Genomic DNA, 21036 nt, shown 5'->3' with positions numbered 1-21036 from the left:
CTGAATCCTAACTACCAACCCCAAGATGAAGGGTTGGAGCTCCATCCCTAACGAGGCATGAGTTGGTGCGTCACCAAGAAGGAAGGCAATGTCAGCAAGCGGTGGCAGCAGATTCAGCAGGGCCGCTTTGAGCGCAGGAGGACAGACTGGGCTTAGGCAGGAAGATGAGTTCATTGACAGCCAGCCTGCCTGCAGGAAGAGCCCGCGTGGGAGGGCCTGGGCTGAGTTCGAGGGTCAGAGGGCACATTCTAGGTAGAAGGCACCCCATGAGGGACCCCAGGCAGGCCCCACCTCTCTGGGCCTCCGTCCCCCATCTGTGTGTGATGAGAGGGTTGGTCCCCAGGCCGCTTAGGGCCTACAGCTCATCTCTGGTAAGGAAGGGCCCTGACAGCCGACGTGCCATCCAAATGTTCCCCTTGGTTAAGCGAGGGCTCGTTGTAAACCTGCCCTCAGACCCACGGGTAAGCAAGGAGAGAAATGCCTCTCAACTGGCTCTGGTGGGAAGGGGAGGGTATTGGCTCCTCTACCTGAAAGGCCGGGCTTCCCTTTCTGTCCCTCAGCCCTGCTTCCTCTGTACGGGCTCCGTTCTCCACCCCTCCTGCTACCCGGGTGGCTGTCAGAAGCTCTCCTCAGGCAGCCCCACTGCAAAGACGACCCAAGTCCCGGGATTGGCTCCGACCGGCCCAGCCCTGGACCAATCACTGCAGCCGGGGAGATGCTGTTTTTCTGACAGGCAGGCCAGGTCAAGTGCTCACCCCACATGGACTGGAACGGGGGCTGAGAGGGCCCCAGAGGAAATTCTAGGACCGTGGTAAGAAGAGGACGGAATGGATGGATGCTTCAGCCACAAAAGTAGCAAAAGCTACTGCCAGGGGTTGAACAGTGGCCCCTCAGTACCCCCCACCCCAAGTTATGTCCACCCAGAACCTGTGAATGTGAGTGACTTTGTGGGGAAAAGTCTTTTCAGATGTGATGAAGTTAAGGCTGTTGAGATGAGAGCGTCCTGGGTCTAGGGTGGGCCCTGAATCCCATGTCAAGTGCCCTCATAAGAGGGAGGTAGAGAGAGATTTGAGCCACAGAGACGCAGAGGGGTGGAAGCCATGTGACAACGGAGGCAGAGACTAGAGTGACACAGCCCCAAGCCAAGGACTCCCTGGAGCTGCCAGGAGCCGGAGGAGGCAGGAGGGGCTCCTCCCTTCGGAGGGAGCGCAGCCCTGACGGCACCTTGGTTTCTGATTTCTGGCTTCTAGAACCATGAGGGAAGATACATTTCTGTTGTAAACCACCCAGTTTGTGGTCATTTGTGACGGCAGGAACAGGAAAGTAACACACCCACCCCAGTCTCATCGTGAAGCACCTTGTAACCCCAAGGGTTGAGAGTCTATGCAGGGGCTGGGCTTCCAACATGCCCAAACTTTCTCTCTGATCCAGCCCCTTACGTGTCACTCTCAGTATGTACCGCTGCCCCCAACACTCCCATCAGAAAAGGACAGCAGTGGATGTGAACAGCTGTTGGGCTCTAAACATTCTGTAATGAGCCTTCGCAAAGTAGGTGTTAGATAAATATATCAATATGACGAAGTGAGCAATTCCCTGGCAGTCCAGTGGTTAGGACTTGGTGCTTTCACTGCCAAGGGCTGGGGTTTGATCCCTGGTTGGGGAACTAAGACCCCACAAGCCACCCGGAGTGGCCCCAAACAAACAAACAAACAAAAACCCCCACTGAAGTGAGATCTAAGTATACAAATACAATCACTGCCTTCTTCTCAAGGCCCAGGGGCACAAATCCCAGCTGTGCTGCACCCTGGCCTTGTGAATGAGCCACTTGGCATCTCTGAGCCTCAGTTTTCTCACCTGCAAAATGGGGATGTTGCAATTGCAGTCCTGGGACTTCACTGGTGGTCCAGTGGTAAATAATCTGCCTCCCAATGCAGGGGACGCGTGTTCGATCCCTAGTCGGGGAACTAAGATCCCCCAGTGTTGTGGGGCAACTAAGCCCCTGCTCCACAACTACAGAGCCCACGTACCCTGAAGCCTGCTCGCCACCACGAGAGAGAAACGCACGCACTGCAACGAAGAGCCCACGCGCTGCAACGAAAAGATCCAGCATGCCACAGAGAAGCTCCAACGCAGCAAAAACCAAAAACAAATAAATAAATAAATAAAATTTTTTTAAAAAAAGAAAGAAATTGCAATCCTGCAGTTAGAGTGGGGGTTAAATGAGCTGAACGCAATGAACTCGGCCCATTGCTGGGTGTTTAAGAAGAGCTGTCTCCCTTCTCCTTCCCCCACCGCCGTCCCCACCCCTCAGTGGACCACAACCCGTGCTGGGGTCTGGGAGGACAGCGCCATTTTCGGGCATTTGTTGGCCTCAGTCACTCTTGCTTTTGGAAGCTCTGCTCACATCATCCCAAACATGAATGTATCCTTAGAAGATGTAATTTTTTTTCCAAAAGAGATTCTGAAATGGTTTTTGTAATTTTGCTCTTGAGTTGACTTGACTCCTTGACTCTTCCTTTGATGACCTTAGAGCAGATACCTAATCTCTCTGGGCCTTAGCGGGCTCACCTGTGAAAGCGATAGACTGCCATTCCTAAGTCACAGGGTCCACTGTCAGCATTTGTAGTCATAAGACAGAGCCCGACACATAGCAAGTCCTGCAGGCACGTCTGCTAAATAAGATAAAATGCCAGTAACTCTCCGCTTCTGATTTCTCATCAATGACCCCGAATTCTCAGAATTCTCACCACTTGCGAGTTCTCCACTGTGGTGAAACTTTCAAAATTACCACACTGAAAATAATGATGACATGACGTCACATCCTGTAGGTATTAGTGAATCACCTTTTTAATTTTGTCACTTGCATTTTGCAGTAGTACACAATGTTGGCTGCTAATACAATTTCTATCGCCCCAAGGGGACAAAGGCCGTGTGTTCCTGCGCAAGGAAAACAGCCTTCAGCAGGAACTCTGAGAGCAGGAGACTGGGAGAGCCGGGGAAAGGAGGGCAGGCTCTCCGGCTCTCTGCGGGGCTCACCCGACCTGTCCTCGCATCATGTCTGGGCTGGACAGGCCCGAGGGGACGTACAGTTCAGCCTCCTCGTTGACAGATGGGAGGCCCAGGGCTCTGGAGCAGAAGGGACTTGCCCAGGTTCAAACTGTGTGGTCCCAGGTCTCCCTCCGATGATCACATTTCTTTGCCTATTTCCAGCCCTCTCACATTTAGCACAGCACCCCCTCCTCCTTATCCCGGGGTCCCGTTGTTCTTCCCAGGAGCAGCCCGCTGCCCTGCAGCTCCATGAGGAAGGGCTTCTCCTTTCAACACTCGTCATCCTACGTCTGTTCTCCAACGGGCCTTCCCTCCTGAAACCAGAAGAAGGGCGAGCTGATGCCAGATGGTGTGTGGGTGGCCGTCTCTTCCTTCCTGGCTCCAGGGTTCGAATCTGGCCTCCAGGTTTAACTTGCTGTGTGATTTTTGAGTGTGACTCAGCCTCTCTGATTTTTGCTTGTCTCACGTAACCCAGAAGACGACACCAGTTGCCTTCTGGGGCTCAGGATTATTCTTGTCCACATTCATGAATCTTCTGGCATAAAGCAGTTCCTCAAGAAACGTTAGTTACGTATCTCCCCAGCCCCCAACCCCATCAGGCACTTCCTCTTCCCAAACCTCTGAATCCTTTCTTCTCCCCAGTATGTCGGTGTCTAATAATAATTTTAAGGTTATCCCCTCTGGGGAAATTTTAGCAGAGATCTACTAAAAAAAAAAAAAGTGGAGTGCTAAAGGTAGAGTTTCTGCCAACAGCTGAGGATGAGAAGATATTTCGTGTGTCAGTCGGACGGTGGAAAGGGTCAGAGGAGGGGAGAACGAAGGCTGTTGAAGCTTTACAGGTGTCTCCTCGACCTTGGTAGCACGTGAGAAGCACCCAGTGTTGGAGAAGCTGTTGCAGTCTTGAGCTGGGGGCAGTTGGATTTAATTTTCTAGATGAAAATGAAGGCTGAGGAACGGGAATTCCAAGAACCTGAGTCACAAGAAGAGGGGAAGTCAGGCTGGGAAGCTGCTGACCACACATGCACGTGACTGCAAAAAAGTTTCAACAGGTTAGCAGGCTGGAGGAGGAAGCCTCTGAACCTGCCCCTTGGACTGTCTGCTCATCCACCCCAGGTGAGGCTATTTACTCCTGACCTACTCCCAGAAATTGTCTTTTCTAAGGCCACGTGGGTTCTCGGAGATCACCCGGCCCCACGCGCCATTCTACAGGCAGTAAACAATGCTCAGAGAAGAGGAGGTTGGCGGCCAGGCACTCGTATCGGAACTGATGGCTTCTCTGACCAGTCCCTGGGAGGAGGGCTCTCTGGCAGCATTTGTTTCTAACGCTGACTGGCTCTTTGAATGAGATCAGCCCCAAACGTTTAGAGAGAAGGACATGAACCACCAAGGCTGTTGTCCCTCATACCCCCAAGGATGGCGTCCAGGTCTACGGGGCAAGGATGTCGGGGAATGAAGCAACAGACCTGTTAAAGCAGATCGGTTGTGGTTGATTTTCCTTTTCGCTAAACTTTGCCTTATTGCTGCTGCTCTCGGGCTGTTTGCAAAATAAACCTTGGGGAGAGAATCGTTGGAGTGGAGAGCTTACATGACTCCCTCCCTCTCAGGTTTGCCCATTGTCTTGGTTTTCTGTTACTGCCAATAACAAACTAACGAAGTAAGCACCTTAAAACAACACAAATTTATTATCTTACAGTTCCATGGGTTAGAAATACAACTGGAAGAGGTGGGGGTGGGTGGCACTCACCAGGTTAAAATCAAGGCACAGGCAGGGCTATGTTCCTTTCAGGAGGCTCTAAGAGGGAATCTGTTTCCTAGCCTTTTCCAGCTTCTAGAAGCTGCCTGCATCCCTTGACTCGTGGCCCCGTCCTTAACCTTCAAGACCAGCAGCAGCGTTGCATTTATCTGATCATTCTTCTGTTGTCATGGACTACGGCCAGGAAATCTCCAATTTTAAGAATGTATGAGGTTACACTGGGCAAACATGGATAATTCAGGATACTCTCTCCATCTCAATATTTTTAACCTCATCACATCTGCGAAGGCTCTTTTACCATGTAAGGTAACATATATTCACAGATCCCAGGGACTGGGGTTGGACATCTTTGGGGGCCATTGTTCTGCCTACGTATTCTTTTTTTCCCCCTCAGTGGTCTCTCTAAAAAATACATTTCACTTCTTTGCAGAAAAGAACATTTTCACTGTCATGGGGAATATGGCTAAACCAGAATTTTTTCAAGGATTTTAAATCTTTTTCTTTTTAATTTTTATTTTATTTTATTTTATTATTTTTTAATTTTTTTGCGGTACGCGGGCCTCTCACTGTTGCGGCCTCTCCCATTGCGGAGCACAGGCTCCGGACGTGCAGGCTCAGCAGCTATGGCTCACGGGCCCAGCCGCTCCACGGCACGTGGGATCTTCCTGGACCGGGGCACAAACCTGTGTCCCCTGCATCGGCAGGCAGACTCTCAACCACTGCGGCACCAGGGAAGCCCTTAAATCTTTTCATGTTTAATTCTATTTTACATTCTGCATATATACAGAAAAGTGCATAACTCAAAAAGTTACAGTCTGATTTTTAGAAACTGACCACACCAATGTAAATCAGCACTCAGATCAAGAAACAGAACGTGCCCTGGGACCCCAGAAGCCCTGCTCATGCCAACTTCAAGTCCAAAATATTATTCAACATTTGTTGACATTAAAAAATTCCCTGGGGGGCTTCCCTGGTGGCGCAGTGGTTGAGAATCCACCTGCCGATGCAGGGGACACGGGTTCGTGCCCCGGTCCGGGAAGATCCCACGTGCCACGGAGCGGCTAGGCCCGTGAGCCATGGCCACTGAGCCTGTGCTCTGCAACGGGAGAGGCCACAACAGTGAGAGGCCCACCTAGCACAAAAAAAAAAAAAAAAATTCCCTGGGACTTCCCTGGTGGTCCAGTGCTTAAAAATCCGCCTTCCAATGCAGGGGACGCAGGTTCGATCCCTGGTTGGGGAACTAAGATCCCAAGTGCCACAGGGAAACTAAGCCTGTGTGCCGCAACTACTGAGCCCACACGCTCTGGAGCCCTCGCACCATAACTGGAGAGCCTGCATGCCACAACGAAAGATCCGGAGTGCTGCAGCTAAGACCCAACGCAGCCAAATAAAAAAATAAATATTAAAAAAATTTTCCTACGTGGGCAATACTTGGAGTATTATTGAATAAAAAGGAAAGAGCCCAAGTGCTGTTCATTTACTCATTCAACAAATATTTTCTGGCACCTGTCCTGGGCTGGATGCCAGGGAAAATGGGATGAGCTGATTCGATGAGGGTCCTCTGGCACAGAATCTATGGAGGTAACTGTGTGTGTGTGTGTGTGTGTGTGTGTGTGTGTGTGTGTGTGTGTGTGTGTGTGTGTGTGTGTGTGTTGGGGGGTGTGGGGAGGGAGTTTGTGAAAGAGATAAGAATACAAATGCATTGACCAGCCCTAACCAGAAGGCTTCCCAGGGAAAGTGGGTCCTGAAGATGAACACAGCCAAGGAGAAGAAAGGATTTCCAGCAAGGGGGAGAGCACAAGCAAAGGGGTGGTAGTGGAGCAGGCAGGGTCATGGTGGAGTTTGGGGAAGCAAAGAGAGAGATGACCCTGGACTTGTCAGCCTCTGGGCCCTTGCTCAGCCATCCCCATTCCCCATTTTCCCAGCCCAAATCCCAGCTGTCCGGACTCAGAACCAGAGGCCATAGCCCTCAGGGCAGTGTCTTCATTTCACAGATGCAGGAGCAGGCCCAGAGGAGAACATACTGGCTTCATTACTTCTCTCACTCCACACTTCTCTACAGAGCCTCCCAACCCCTCCCCTCCCCTGTGCCTGGTGCTGGGGACACAGAGGTGTCAGGCTCCGACCCTGCCCTGAGGCACACAAGGCCTGGTGGCACAAAACAAGCCATGAGGCCTGAAGCAGGATCCAGACCACCCATTTCTTCCTCCAGGGCGGTTGCCATACCCCAGGTCCCTTACTGCCTATTCCACTTCCCTGCTTCCCTATCGGGCCTCTCATTCATTGTTCATTTGCACGTCCCACATGTATTTATTGGGCAGCTACTTCGTTGGGGGCAATGTTCCAGGCACAGGGAATACAGCTGTGCAGAAGACAGACCCCCTTCCTCAGTGGGGAAGTCAGACAATGAACAGAACACGTAGCTATATAATGGGATGTCAGCGGAGGTAAGTCCTATGCTGTGAAGAAAAATAAAGCAGGGTAAAGGGCTAGAGGGGAGGGAAGCTGGTGTTTCAGGTAAGGTGGTCAGGGCAGGCTCTTAGAGGAGGTGACTCTGGGACCCAAAGGAAATGAGGAAGCATGTGTTACAAGGATGGGGGAGAAGGGAAGGGGGGTGGGCCTGGAGGCAGGCCCCTCCTTGATGGGTCTGTGGACGGAGGCTAGTGTGACTGCAGGTGGATGTCCTTGGCCATTTAGCTAGTTGGGAAATCTCAGCACTCTCCCTCCATTTGCATCTCCCAGGTCCTTAGAAATGGGCCACGGGGGGCTGAGGTCTGGGAAGGGCCTCTAGCTGCCTCTCACCTAGATCTTCCTTTCCAGTAGAGGCCAGCACACGGATGGATGCCCACTGGACCTTGGCCTTCATCAGGAGCATGTGCCCAGCTGACCTCATACCTCTCCACGCCTCAACACCCTCATACCTAGTTAACACTCAGAGCGAGACCCCATCGTACAGCTGAGGAAACAGGCTCAGAGCCTTTCTCAACGCCCTGCACTGCGCCAGGCGGAGGAGTCTGGGGCAGGAAGGGCTCTGCCACCCCCCCCCCATGAGACCTCTTTATGGCAGAGGGTGACCTCTTTCTGGGTTCTGAAGAGGAAGTTCCCAGGGGAAACGGGTCCTGACAACTTGACTGAGGAGAAAAGGGTGGTGGCAATGGGGAGGGCAGGAGACAAAGTCAGTCTCCCGCGGGGCGAGGAGGGGCGGGGGCGGGGGGGGCGGGTACTGCCCGGAAGGGGCGATGGGAGGGGCTCAGAGACGCCAAACTGCCCGAGGGGGTGCAGGGGCCGAGGTCGGTCTTGGGGAGGGACTTGGGGGGAAGGCCTGGAGAGAGTGGGCGCAGGGTTGGAGGGGCCGGCAAAGGTCGAGGCGGGATCCCGAGAGCCATTTGAGGAAGAGCTTGGCCGGAGTCGGAGGTCACCGGAGGCTAGACGCTTGGGGGGGGCAGGGCCGGAGCGGACCGGGAGTTGGAAGGTGGGGAAGGGAGCCAGCCCGGTAGGTCCGAGGCCGGAGGTCAGAGGCGGGCGGCCCGCGGCGCGGCCTGGGGCGGGTTTGGGGTGGGGCCTGGCGTGCCAGGGGCGGGGTCTAACCGACCGGGGGCGGGGCCTGGAGGGCGGTGGCGGGACCTGGATGGCTGGGGTGTGGCCTGAAGGCGGGCAGGGGCGGGGCGGGCCGCTACCGGGGGCGGGGTCCGGATGGCCTGGGGGCGGGGCCGGGCGAGGCGGGGAGGGGCAGGCGGCGGCCTGGAGGTGGGCGGACTGTGTCGGCGACGCGGAGGTGCGCTCGCCTCACTGGGCTCGGCAGGAGGTGGAGGCGGCGGCGGCGGCGGCGGCGACGCGCACAAAGGCGGATTGTGGCTTCACTGGTGCTCGCGGCGGGCGGCGCCGGAGCGGGGGCGCCGGGGCGCGCCGGCGGCCCCCGCGGGCGCGGCGCGGGCGATGAGCCGGGGCCCGGCATGGCCTCCGCGCGGCCGCCGGGCCGGGCCTGCTCCTCGGCGCCCGCGCCCGCGGGGCTCCGGGCCGGGCCGCCCGCCCTCCCCGCCGCCGCCGCTGCCTTCCCGGAGCCTGCGGGCGGCGCGGAGGCCGAGGAGCGCTCGCTGCAGCACATGCTACGCGCCATAGCCGAGGAGCGCGGCCGCCTCAGCCTGCGCCGCGAAGTCTGCGGCCTCGGTGAGTGGGGTTGGCCGGGTTCGAGGCCGGGGCGCGCCTCTGGGCGTCTCTGCGTGTGTCTCTGTCTCTGCGTGTGTCTCTGGGGCTCCCTGCGTGTCACATCCCCCTCACGCCCCCGGCTCCCCTCGTCCGGCTGTTTCCTGTGCCTCCGCGTCTCCGTCTCTGATTTTGGTCCCAAGAGCGGTCCGGCAGGCTCTCGTCCCTGTGTGTCTGTCTCCCGGGTCACTCGGCGTCTCCCTCTGTCTGTCCATCCGGGCGTCTGCCCGTCTCCCTCCTTCCCCTCCGTGGCTCCGCCAGGCCTCTTCCTTCTCCAAGAAGCCCTCCCCGGGGCCTCAGTGCCGCTGCAGGGAGTGCGGGCGCCGGATCTGGGGAGACCCGGAGCCCGACATGGCAGGGCCGGGCCCCGTGGGCAACGGGCAGACCCCCCTGCTAGCTGCCCCGGCCACCGTCCCAGGTCGCCGGAAGGGCAGGTCTCCGGCGTCCTGAAGCCTTTGTCTTCCCGCACCGCTCTCTCTGCACATTGGCTCTAACTGGGGACCTGTTGGACCGTCGCCCCCTGAACCCAGCCGCTTGGCAGCGGGAACGGGGCGGCCGCCTCTCTGGGTGTGATGCTGCTCTAAGGAGGCCCCAAGTCCTAGACGGGCCGGTGACATGGGTTGGAGGTGCCCCGTGTGGTCTGCGAGAGCCTGGGGCTCCAGGTGTAGGTGGGGTCTCCCGGCGTGGCTGGGCGTGAAGTGATGGCTGCTGACGGATCGTGTGCAGGCAGACTAAAGCCTGAGGAGGCCTTTTTCTCTCTGAAAAGACCCCTCCCTTCTTCCTGCGGGAATGACTTCATACCACGTTCTCAGCCACCCCCCAGCCCCACCCTCATCCCCAGTCTGGGCTGGGGCTGTCTGAGGGGGCGACAGCATTTTGTGGGGAAGGGAATGTCAACCTTGGAGATTCTGCCAGACCCACTCCCTTTCATTCACCATTGGGGAAACTGAGTCCCAAAGAGCCAGCGCATCCCCACCTAAGGTCACAAGGCATTCCAGGCCCCTCCGCAGGCCACACCCTGGAGGCTGGAAGACGAGAGGAAATAAATTTGCGTCCTGCTTTTTGCTGGAGGCAGACTTGGTACAAGATACTTGCCCTCAGCAGGTCTCAGCCCAGCCTGCCCTGGAACGAAGCTTTCCTCCAGCATGGGGGTGGGGGTCGGGTGACTACAGGCCGGGGTGGACGAGGACAGAGGTTCTCTGGTCTCTTCTGAGCCGGTGTCACTAATTAGTTACGAGCAGAAATGGAAGGGTCCTCATTCGTTCATTCGGCACATGTTCATTGAGCACCTACTGTGTGTCCGGCTGCATGCCCGCCTGGCAGGCCGCCTGTCACCTGGCACAGAGTGTCTGAGAGGGGAGGGGCCGGAGGGACCATTGCTCAGGCCCCTCAGCCCTGTTTGCTCAGCAGCTCTGGGCACCTCTCCTCACTCCCCTGTCAACACGGTCCTACTGTCCTCTGAGCACCTCTGTGCCCTGTTAGACAGTCCCAGCCCCCAGGAGCCTGCACCGCCACCCCCTAAGAACAATAATTTGCTGTAGCACCTGGCGTTTCCTGAGCACTCAGTATGTGCCAGGTGCTTTATGCAGGCTCTGTCAATTTGATACTGACCTTGCCGGATATAGGAACACTATCTCCACTTCGCCGCTGAGGAGTCGGAAGTTCAGAGAGGCAAGAGACTAGCCCAGGGACAGCCTGCGAGGAAGTTGCGTAGCTGGGACTGACCCGTAGTCAGTGTGACCCCAGTGCCTGTCCCCCCAGATGTCCCAGCCAGGCCGTGCTGCACCTACTGCGCTGCGTCTGGGGAGGGGACCTGCCTGTAGTAGGCCAAGAGCGCAGCCTGGTGGTTGCAGTATTGCTGTCTCTCCCCGCCTGCCTCTGGTTCCCCCTCACACACCAGGTCTTCCTGTCTTACCACCCCCAGCCCCTCAGAACTCAGTCCCTGTAGCGCTCTGAGGCACTGCACTTTTATTTCTGCTCTCTTCTGCTCCTGGAAAGCTACCTCCTGCTTCACCTGCCCTGCAAACGCGTGCAGGTCTCCCTTCAGGCCTCAGAGCTAACGCTGCCACCCAGGGACCCTTCCTCTGCCCCCTGTCCTGCTGCCTGTGTTCTCTTTGTACCGGGTTCGTGTCCAGGGGACGAACGGACGACTGTGGCATGTGATGGTCTCCCCAGTTCGCAGGCGACCCCTCCCAGGGCGTTGCCCAAGCCTGAGTCTCCTCAGTGCCTGCATGGCACGGGGCCCATGCAGAGCAGAGCCCCAGGGCACACTCAGCAAATGAATGAGAGGATTACTTTCTGGACTGGGGAATGAAGGGTGTGGACGGGCTAGGACTTGGAAACGTAAAGTCTTAGAAGGGCTCACGTGGCCCATCTCTTTCATTTTTCAGATGAGAAATGTGATGTTCAGAGCGGGGCAAGCTAAACAGTGACTTCACGCCCAGAGTAGAGTTAGGACAGAATGATTGGCCCGAGCACCCAGGCGTGAGCCCAGAACGCCCTCCCCAAAGCCCTTTCACCAGGTCACCTGCTCATCTCCACTTTGCAGCTGGGACAACCTGTTACATTTATGAATTAACTTAAACCTCCCAGATTGTTGTTGTTGTTGTTGTTGAATTAAAGCTTAGGTTGTTCAGAACTAACCTCCGGTTGTTTTGAAGGTATAAGGGAGCCTCTGGGGGAGACGCTTGACCCTGGACAATCTGTTGTCATTTCTTTTATTTATTTATTTATTTATTTGGCTGCGCCTGAGTCTTAGTTGTGGCCTGTGGGATCTAGTTCCCTGACCAGGGATTGAACCCGGGCCCCCTGCATTGGGAGCGTGGAGTCTTAGCCACTGGACCACCAGGGAAGTTCCTCTTTTTCTAAAAAATAAATTTATTTATTTATATATTTATTTTTGGCTACATTGGGTCTTCGTTGCTGTGTGTGGGCTTTCTGTTGTTGCAGTGAGCGGAGGCTACTCTTGGTTGCAGTGCATGGGCTTCTCATTGCGGTGGCTTCTCGTTGCGGAGCACGGGCTCTAGGTGCGCGGGCTTCAGTAGTTGTGGCTCACGGGCTTAGTTGCTCCGCGGCATGTGGGATCTTCCCGGACCAGGGCTTGAACCCGTGTCCCCTGCATTGGCAGGCAGATTCTTAACCGCTGCGCCACCAGGGAAGTCCTGCTGTTATCATTTGAGTCACAGTGTCTGTCTATGAGGTGGGGAAAAGCGACTGCCCCCTTCTCCCTGCCCACATTGTCTCTTGGTTGCATGATGAAAAGTACCTTGGAGATCCAAACCTGATTTTTGAATCTTGTCTACTGTGGCCTCTGCAGTAGAAACATTTTTTTGAGGACTTGCTCCGTGCCAGGTGGGGGGATCGGCCTTGCTCCGTGCTGCGTGGGGTGTGGGTGCAGTTGAGTCGGGCGAGAGAGCCAGATACACAGACGACTTGGCTGAAGTAGAAGTCCTGCTGGAAGCAGCCACGGCTGTAGCCCCTCTGAGCAGGATTTTGGTGTTTTATCCACAGGAAACTGCCTGTGATTCCAGGTAACAGGTGAGCCAGGCTGATGGCTGAGGCGGCCTGTGCAGGGCTCCAGAATCCCTGAGTTGGGAAGAATCAGGTGGTCCAGTGCCCACATGTTGTGTGGTGTAGATGCCTGGACCAAAGGTGGAGATAGCCTGCCTGACACTTCCTCCTGGGGCTTGGGCTTTCTAATGGGCCCTGGACGTCAGTGCACGCATGCTGTGTGGACAGGCTCCCTTCAACAGGGGCAGCACTCCCCTGGCGTCTGGTCAAGTCACATGGACACGGCCCGGGTCTTAGTGGCGGAGGGGCGCGGTGAGTGGAGGGGCCTTCCCCGTGCTGCGTGTCTTTGGGCCCTGCCTAGGCTGAGCGTTTTATTTTATTTTATTTTATTTTTTCAATTTATTTTACTGTATTGTTTTTTCCCGTGGCTGCGGCTGGCTTGCAGCATCTTAGTTCCCCGACGAGGGATTGAGCCCGCGCCCTCGGCAGTGAGAGCGTGAAGTCCTAACCACTGGACTGCCAAGGAAGTCCCCAAGGCTGAGAATTTTAGAGCTGTTTTTTTTTTTAATAATTTTTTTTAAACCCCACATTTGTTTATTTATTTATTTTTGGCTGTGTTGGGTCTTCGTTTCTGTGCGAGGGCTTTCTCTAGTTGTGGCAAGCAGGGGCCACTCTTCATCGCGGTGTGCGGGCCTCTTACTATCGCGGCCTCTCTTGTTGAGGAGCACAGGCTCCAGACACGCAGGCTCAGTAGTTGTGGCTCATGGGCCTAGTTGCTCCGCGGCATGTGGGATCTTCCCAGACCAGGGCTCGAACCCACGTCCCCTGCCTTAGCAGGCAGATTCTCAACCACTGCGCCACCAGGGAAGCCCTAGAGCTGTTTATTCTTGGGCTCTCGCCCCCTTTTAGGTGGCCTGGGAAATTTTCTCTCTTTGGAGTGCTGTGGGACAAAAGGAGTGTTTCACATTCACCGTTTCCTTTTATCATCAAAATAATCCTCTAAGGTATGTATCATTAAACTGCTGTCTTTGTCCTGGTGAAGAAGCACAGGTTTAGAGGTGAAGTAACATGCCCCAGTCCCATGGCCAGTAAGTGGCAGAATCTGTCTGAGCTCTTAGCAGGGGTGAAGCCCTCACACCTGTCCTTGGATGCGTGTGGCCTGGCCTCCATAGGTGTGCTCAGCTGCCCAAGTGGAGGTGTGAGAGGTTGTGAGGGGCACAGAGAAGGGAGCCACCTTGGCCGACCAGGGGGTGTTCGTGCAGGCGTGGCCTTTGAGGGGGGGCTAGGGTGGGCAGGACTTGCCTGGAGGAGCGGGGAGGCTTGAAGCCTGGCTGTGGGAGTTGAGGCTGGAGCAGTGTTTGGGGCTCCGAATGCCCGGCTGGGGCTTTGGTGTTCACTTGGCCCAGCCTTCGGCAGCTTGGCGGGTGTTTGACTCGTGGACCGGCTGGCACTGGAGAGGCCGTTAGCACGAGGGATGCTGCTCACGTGCTGTGTGCCAGCCCCGCTGGGCCTGCAGCAGCACCTCCTATGGAGGCAGGTTCTGTTATCAGCCCATTTTGCAGATGAGGAAACCAAGCCTCAGAGGGTAAAGTGACTCACCCAAGGTCATGTAGCTGGGAGGCAGCAGAACTGGGGTTCCTGGGGTTCCAGCCGAGGCATGTCAGGTGCCAGTAGCTGTCCTGCAGAGAGTTCTGGAATGAGCCAGAGCAGTACGGGGGAGACTGCCTTCCTGTGAGCCTCGCCTCTGTACTGAACACCTGACACCACCCTGTGAATCTGGAAGAGGACCTTGCATTCTCGGCCCTGTCTTGCTCGGTGCAGTGTAGCTGGGCGTAGCGGTGGGCGGGGGATGTTCATGGGAGGTGTGTCTGGAAGGGAAGACCGGGGGGCCTAAGCACGCCACCCACGCCACCGTTTGGAGCTTCTGCGTCCTCGTCTGTAAAGTAGAGACAACAAAGTCTGTCGGGTCATGGAAATTGTCTGAGAAGTGACAGGCACAGTCTCACGCTGCCCCATAAGGACTGCAGGAGATGCGGCAGGAACAGACACAGCGCAAGCCCTGGCACGGCGTTGACCCTCTATGCTGTTGTTGTTATAAAGGACACAAACATCTGGCCCAGTGCCCGCACGTGGAATTGGGGTTGGATTCAAGCTCTGAAGTTCAGACTGCTTTGCAGTGGCTGGGGATAGTTTTTCTGGGTTCCCCTGGGGCCCCGGGCCTTCCGTCCCCAAGGCTGGCAGAGCCAGTTCTGGGGCAGTGCAGCGGGGAGGAAGTGTGGCCGTTTGGAGTGGCAGTGGTGTCTCTTTCGGTTCCTGCGCCTATTTTTAAGGCCTGTGGGTTCCGGCCTCTATCCGTTTCTGGGGCTGGAGCAGCCTGGGCCGCTGCCGGTGTGGTCCTCTCCCAAGGCAGGGACTCTGCATCCTTCCAGAGAACGCTGAGGAGGACGCTGGAGCTCACACTCTAAGGAGACTGAGGGTCATGGCTGCAGGGGTTCTTGGCAAAGCGCGAGGGCCATCAGCTGTGTTGGCCTCCTCGCCCCTCCCCTGGCCTGGGCGCCAGTGCCCTCCCTGCCCCTGCCCTGAGGCCTCGCACACGCCGTGCCCCCTCCTTGCAGCGTTGGCTCCTTATTTACATCTGCCTCCTTCACTGGGCCGGGCGGGCTCAGGAATACCAGCCAAGCCATGAGGCCACTGCAGGGAAGCCCCGAGCGGGACACTTGTTAAAAAAACAGCATCAAGGGCTTCCCTGGTGGCGCAGTGGTTGAGAGTCCGCCTGCCGATGCAGGGGACATGGGTTCATGCCCCGGTCTGGGAGGATCCCACATGCCGCGGAGCAGCTGGGCCCGTGAGCCATGGCCGCTGAGCCTGCGCGTCCGGAGCCTGTGCTCCGCGACGGGAGAGGCCACAACAGTGAGAGGCCCGCGTACCACAGAACAAAACAAAACAAAACAAAAAAACCAGCATCAAAATCCCCAGACAAATTTTTTCCAATTAAAAAATGTTACGTGTACAATACAGAAACTGGAAAATATACGAGTGGAAAAAATTACTCATACTTCCAATCACGCGGTCCCACTGTTAACTTTGCAACATCTTGCTTTCCAATCTTTTTAAAGCCCCTTTAAAGAATACTTGATATTCTACACATAAAGTTTCTTAATCATGCTTTTCTCACTTAAAATTCCTAAAACATTTTCCGTGTTGTTCAAACTCTAAACATTATTTAAATGATATAGGATAGTTGAGTGGATGTGCCATAATTTACTTAATTGGTTTTGTCTTGTGGGAAACTTAGCTTGGATCCAGTTTTTCACTCTTATAAATAGCTTGCAACAGGCCTCTTCATCTGTGCGAAGCTTTCTGCATTTGGATGACTTCTTTCGGCTGCCAACCTGGGAGGCCATTTCTTAGAGGCTGCTGTCTGACCCCCAAGGCAGGACTAGGACCATAGGTGCATGTGGCGGGTGGCAGACAGATGTTTACCAGACTCATAGAGAATTTTCTGTTATTTATTTATTTGTTTATTTATTTTAATTTTTGGCTGTGTCGGGTCTTAGTTGCGACATGCGGGATCCTCCGCTGCAGCGCGTGAGCTTCTCTCTAGTTGTGGCGTGTGGGCTCAGTAGTTTTAGCGCCCGGGCTCTGTAGTTGTGGCATGTGGCCTCAGTAGTTGTGGCGCGTGAGCTTAGTTGCCCCACGGCCTGTGGGATCTTAGTTGCCTGACCGGGAATTGAACCTGCATCCCCTGCATTGGAAGGCAGATTCTTAACGACTGGACTATCATGGAAGTGCCATGGAAAACTTTCTGAATCATTGGCATTGGTACAAACAGGAAGAAAGGTGAGTGGCGGTGACGGCTTCCTGGCACCCACGGGTGCCAGCTGCTGAGAGAGGATCCAGCCTCAGACGGGGCTTGGGGCCGGGTGCCCGCTGGTTGGTGATTCTCCAGGCCCGTCTTCTCCCTGGGATTCCAGTCTTGCCTGCAGAGCGGGGGAGGCAGGGGTCCTTTGTCCTGCAGCTGGGGACAGGAAGGCCTGGGAGCTGAGTGGGCCCAGGCTGCTTCTCCCCTCCAAGACCCTCTCACTTCCAGCTCCGGGCGGCCCCTGCCCACCCAGCCTCGGGGACAACAGACGGTGGCCCCCAGGTCAGCACGGGTGCCAGGCTGCCTGTGCCCAGGCCCTGTGGGTGCAGTGCAGGCCTTGGTCCTGGCTCTTACCCTCCGGGGGCTAGTGTGGGCGGGGAGACAGTGCTGGGTGTGATCGGCAGCCCTCCAGTCCCTCCTCTCGCATGCTGCTTCGCGGCTTTGGGACAGGTGTTCTTCCGAGAGCGGACCTGATGTCCCTCTGTCTGACGTCGTGCCCTCCTGGCGTCGGGGCTGCTCTGGCAGCTTGCTCCCCACCTCCTGGTTTTGGCTTGGGCAGCAGAACATCCTAGCCGTCCTGGGGGAGACGAGACGGACAAGAAAGATCCAGAATTCAACCAGCCTGTTGCTGTTGCTGTGCAGACAGGTAGGTGAAGCTCAGAGAGGGCCCTGGCAGACTGAGCACCAGAGCCAGAATGCCTGATGGGCCCTCCCGCCTGTTGTCTCGGTTCAGGTAAAGAGATCGAGGCCCACTGGGGGCAGGGCAGGGTGTCCTTCTTTTCCATGTGCAGCGACCGGGCTGGGGTGTGGAGGGAGAGGAGCACAAGGAGGGCCCTCAGGGCCCAGTTGGCTGCGGCAGGAGCTGAGAGGTTGTTGCTGAACCTGCAGGCGAGGGCTCAGAGCTCCTGGGGGCCGAGGTCGGGGCTGCCCAGCTGGGGGAGGACCCTCTGCACGGTCCAGGCCGTGCAGGATGAGCATCAGTTCACTTGGGAGGGGCCACCTTTTTAATACTTACTTATTTATTTCTATTTATTTGGCTGCGCCGGGCCTCCGTTGTGGCATGTGGGATCTTTTTTAGTTGCGGCACGCGGGCTTCTTAGTTGTGGCATGCGGGATCTAGTTCCCTGACCAGGGATTGAACCCGGGTCCCCTGCACAGGGAGCGTGGAGTCTTAGCCACTGGACCACCAGGGAAGTCCCTAAAAAGGGAGTCTTGTGTTTGATGGGATACAAGACAAATACCCGGTTAGCCTGAGTCTTTTAAAGCAGCGGTCCCCAAACTTTTTGGCACCAGGGACTGGTTTCGTGGAAGAGAGTTCTTCCATGGACCAGAGGGTAGGGGGGCAATGGTTTGTGGATGATTCAAGCACCTTACATTTATTGTGCACTTTATTTCTGTTATTATTAATTGTAATATATAATGAAATCATTATACAGCTCACTATAATGCAGGATCAGTGGGAGCCGTGAGCTTGTTTTCACTTGCCGCTGCTGATAGGGTTTTGATGAGTCTGCAAGCAGTTGACTTATTATGGTCTCCGTGCAGTCGACCCTCCCTGCTAATGATAAGCCGTGTTTGCAGCCACTCCCCTGGCGCCGGCATCACCGCCTCAGCTCCACCACAGATCACCAGGCATTAGATTCTCACAAGAAGCTCCCGGCCTAGATCCTTCGCATGCGCAGTTCACAGTAGTTCACAGTAGCGCTCGCTCCTACCAGAAGCTAATGCTGCCGCTGGTCTGACAGGAGGCGGAGCTCAGGCGGTAATGCGAGCGATGGGGAGCGGCTGTAAATGCAGATGGGGCTTCGCTCGCTCACCCCCCCCCCCACCCCGCTCACCTCCTGCTGTGCGGCCCCGTCCCTAACAGGCCACAGACCGGTAGCAGTCCGTGGCCCGGGGGTTGGGACCCCTGTTTTAAAGGATATGCTCTGCCTCCCTTGAATGACCAGTGGATACGTGAGAAATGTCTCTTGGCAAAGTGCAAAGGAGAGGGGCTGAATTTTTAGTCCTGTAGTTGGAGGTGCTGCCGCTGTTTATCTTTAGTGTAAGAATCCTTTGGTGCGGGATGTGCTTTGAATCTTGGCCGTTTACACTTGGGACAACACTTATGACAGAACAGATGAGAAAAGCAGAGTGCAAACGCCTCTTTACGAGGAGGGTGCACTACCCAGATCACCGGGAGAAAGCCCGGCTTTTACAGAGGGCTCTGCCGCGTCCTCTCTGGTGCCCAGCTGCTCAGCGGACTCGTGGGCGGGTCTTGTCCCTGTTTACGGAGGGGGATTGAGGCTCGGAGGGACGGGGACCTGAGTGAGGCGGGCCTGGCTTTCTGCCTTCTCGTTCTTTCTGGAACGTTGCTCACGGGCACCACTGCAGCCGCGCCACCACCCAGGACCCTCGTGCCAGTTGATTGCTCACCTTTTCTGCGACCTCCACGCCTCTCCCAGTGCGCATTCTTGGGTAACCGTAGTCCCTGTTGCCTCCGTCGTGCAGGCCGCGGTGACTGAGCCCCCGGGGATGCGGGGCTGGGCCGGGCTGGGCCCTGCTTCTCGGGGCTGAGAGCCTCCCCGGGGGCTGGTAGGGGCAGGCGGGTGACCGATCCTGCTGCCCCCTGATCCTGCCCACCCGTCACGGACCAGCGGCCACTGCCGACTGCCCTCGGACACCCGTCTCCCCGGAGTGCATCACCTCCAGCTCGGCCTGACCGAGGCTGGCACGGGTCAGCCCTTCTTCACCTGCACCTCCTGCTGTGGCCGAGCTCCGTCTGCCCGGAGCCATCCCTCATCCCCACCTGGGTCACCTGTGGGCCGGGCTACACCAGCCCCCGCGCCTGTCCTCTGTCCCAGCACGGCTGCCACTCCTGACTGTGCCACACTCTGCTGCTTACACCCCGACAAACCTCTGAGGCCTACGCGTCAGAGTTCAAGGTCCTCTGTGGCCTGGCCCTGCTGACAGCTCAGCCCCAGCCGTGCGAGTCTTCCGGGGGGCTCCTCCACACCTTGCCACTCTGTCACCCCCTCTCGCAGGGGAGCCTCACCTCGCGGTTCCCGGCTCAAGGGCCTGTCCGTCCCTTTCCTGAGCCCTTGAGAGGAGCAGCTGGCCTCCCCTTTGTTCTTGATGGCACCTGTACCGATTTCTGCCATCAGTCCTGTGACGCTGCATAGCCTCCCGTGTGTGACTTCCTCTCCCCCACCCCCTGGGGTCCCCTGCAGGGTCATTGGCGCTGGCTCTGCATCCCTTGTGCCAGCTCAGCGTGGGACTGATGGTGGAGCGAGGCCCGGGGGAGGGGCTGTGAGGGGAGTGTGGGTGATGCATCGATGGGTTGGTATCTGTTGAGTGAAGAGGGTGGTCACTTCTTGGGGAGGTAGCCCTTGAGGGGGCAGTCTTCACGGGGGGTCCCGCCTGGGCAGAGACAGAGCAGGAAGAGGGCAGAGGAGGCTCAGAAATTAATTTTCCCTGAATGCTGTGTCACTTTGGGGAAGTCACTGCAGCTCTCTGGGCCTCCGTTCTCCTGGCAGAGTAGGGCTGATTACTGCCCTGCGTCCACCTCGGGCAGAGGTCAGCCTCCAGACCTAGAGCATCAGAGAGTGTCACGGAGGCTGCCCGTGACAGGTGATGGCCCTGGGTCAAGTCCAGGCGGCCTGTGGGAGTCGCTGTGGGCAGGGCCCTTCCCCCTTCCAGCTCTCAGTTTCCTCTAAGGTAAAATGGGGAGAGGAAGGCTGACGTGGACCACTGTTCGCAGCCCGTGGTTCTGGGATGTGTGGCCAGCAGTCCACAGGCATTACTGCCTAAAACCGAGCCACTTGAGAAAAGCAGGGCCAGTTACACCGCACCTCAGGGAGGTCAGTGCTGCTCTGTGCTCTGATTCAGGGACAACGGAAATGAACTAGGAAGAAGCAGAAGCAGAGAATTGCGCATGCCACCGTGCAGCCCAAAGATGGAAATAAGAGCCCGGTTGCCCCACCACCCAGAGCTACACCACCACGCCCGGGGCTGTAGGTTTCATACCCGCCGAGCCCCCCAGCTCTGTCTGCAGGTCCATCCTACCGATCCACAGCATCTGGTGGCTGGAGCTGCCTGGGTGGTCCCTGCACCCCTGCCAGGAGGTGGGGGCTGGTGTTCCAGCTTCTTGCTGACCCGGGGGGAGGGAGCTGCCCACCGCGGGGCTCATCAGCTCCTGGGAGCGCTCGTGTCCGTCCCCCGCCCCGCCCCGTGGCAAACCCCGAGGAGTCAGCCTAGGCCCTAGGCCCGGGCTGCTGAGCGGTCATCTCAGGCGGGGCACATGTCTGGGAGCCTCCCTGCAAGTCCGGCTGCCGCCCCGTTACTGCAGGCCCAGCACTGGGTCGTTCCCGTAGCGGCCTGTGGTGAAGGGGGGTGTCACCCGTGCCGGCAGACGAAGAAGATGAGGCGGAGAGAGGGGAAGGCCCTGTTCAGCGTCCCAGCTGGTCAGTCTGGGTTCTGGGCCCAGCTCTCCTGGACTCGAGGCTGTGGCCTGTCCCTCTCACGCTTGGACATCCGTCTCTCCAGGGAGGGGCATTTGGCGCCTTTTTTTCTGTGTGGCTTCTCCCGGGTCTAGTGTATGAAGAAGAACCCCACCCCTTGGTCGTCACAGAGAAGGAAGTCTTAGAAGAAGCGAGAATAAAGGAGGGAAATGAAAGAGGAG

General features: G+C 56.8%; 1 protein-coding gene across 1 annotated transcript in view; it reads left to right on the top strand.

Annotated features, from left to right (window-relative positions):
* Nucleotides 1-8824: 8824 nt before the first annotated feature.
* The window catches only part of KIAA0930 (KIAA0930 ortholog), a 39555-nt gene continuing 27343 nt past the window's right edge, over nucleotides 8825-21036 (top strand). Inside the window, exon 1 of the mRNA XM_059080573.2 lies at nucleotides 8825-8968. Within this exon, the coding sequence (XP_058936556.1) occupies nucleotides 8905-8968 (64 nt within the window). The 5' untranslated portion in view covers nucleotides 8825-8904. The remainder of the gene's footprint in view (nucleotides 8969-21036) is intronic.

Source organism: Kogia breviceps, chromosome 12, assembly GCF_026419965.1.
Source record: "Kogia breviceps isolate mKogBre1 chromosome 12, mKogBre1 haplotype 1, whole genome shotgun sequence".
Lineage (NCBI taxonomy): Eukaryota > Metazoa > Chordata > Mammalia > Artiodactyla > Physeteridae > Kogia > Kogia breviceps.
The sequence above is the reverse complement of the archived record's forward strand: the minus strand, read 5'-3'. Positions and strand labels throughout refer to the sequence as shown.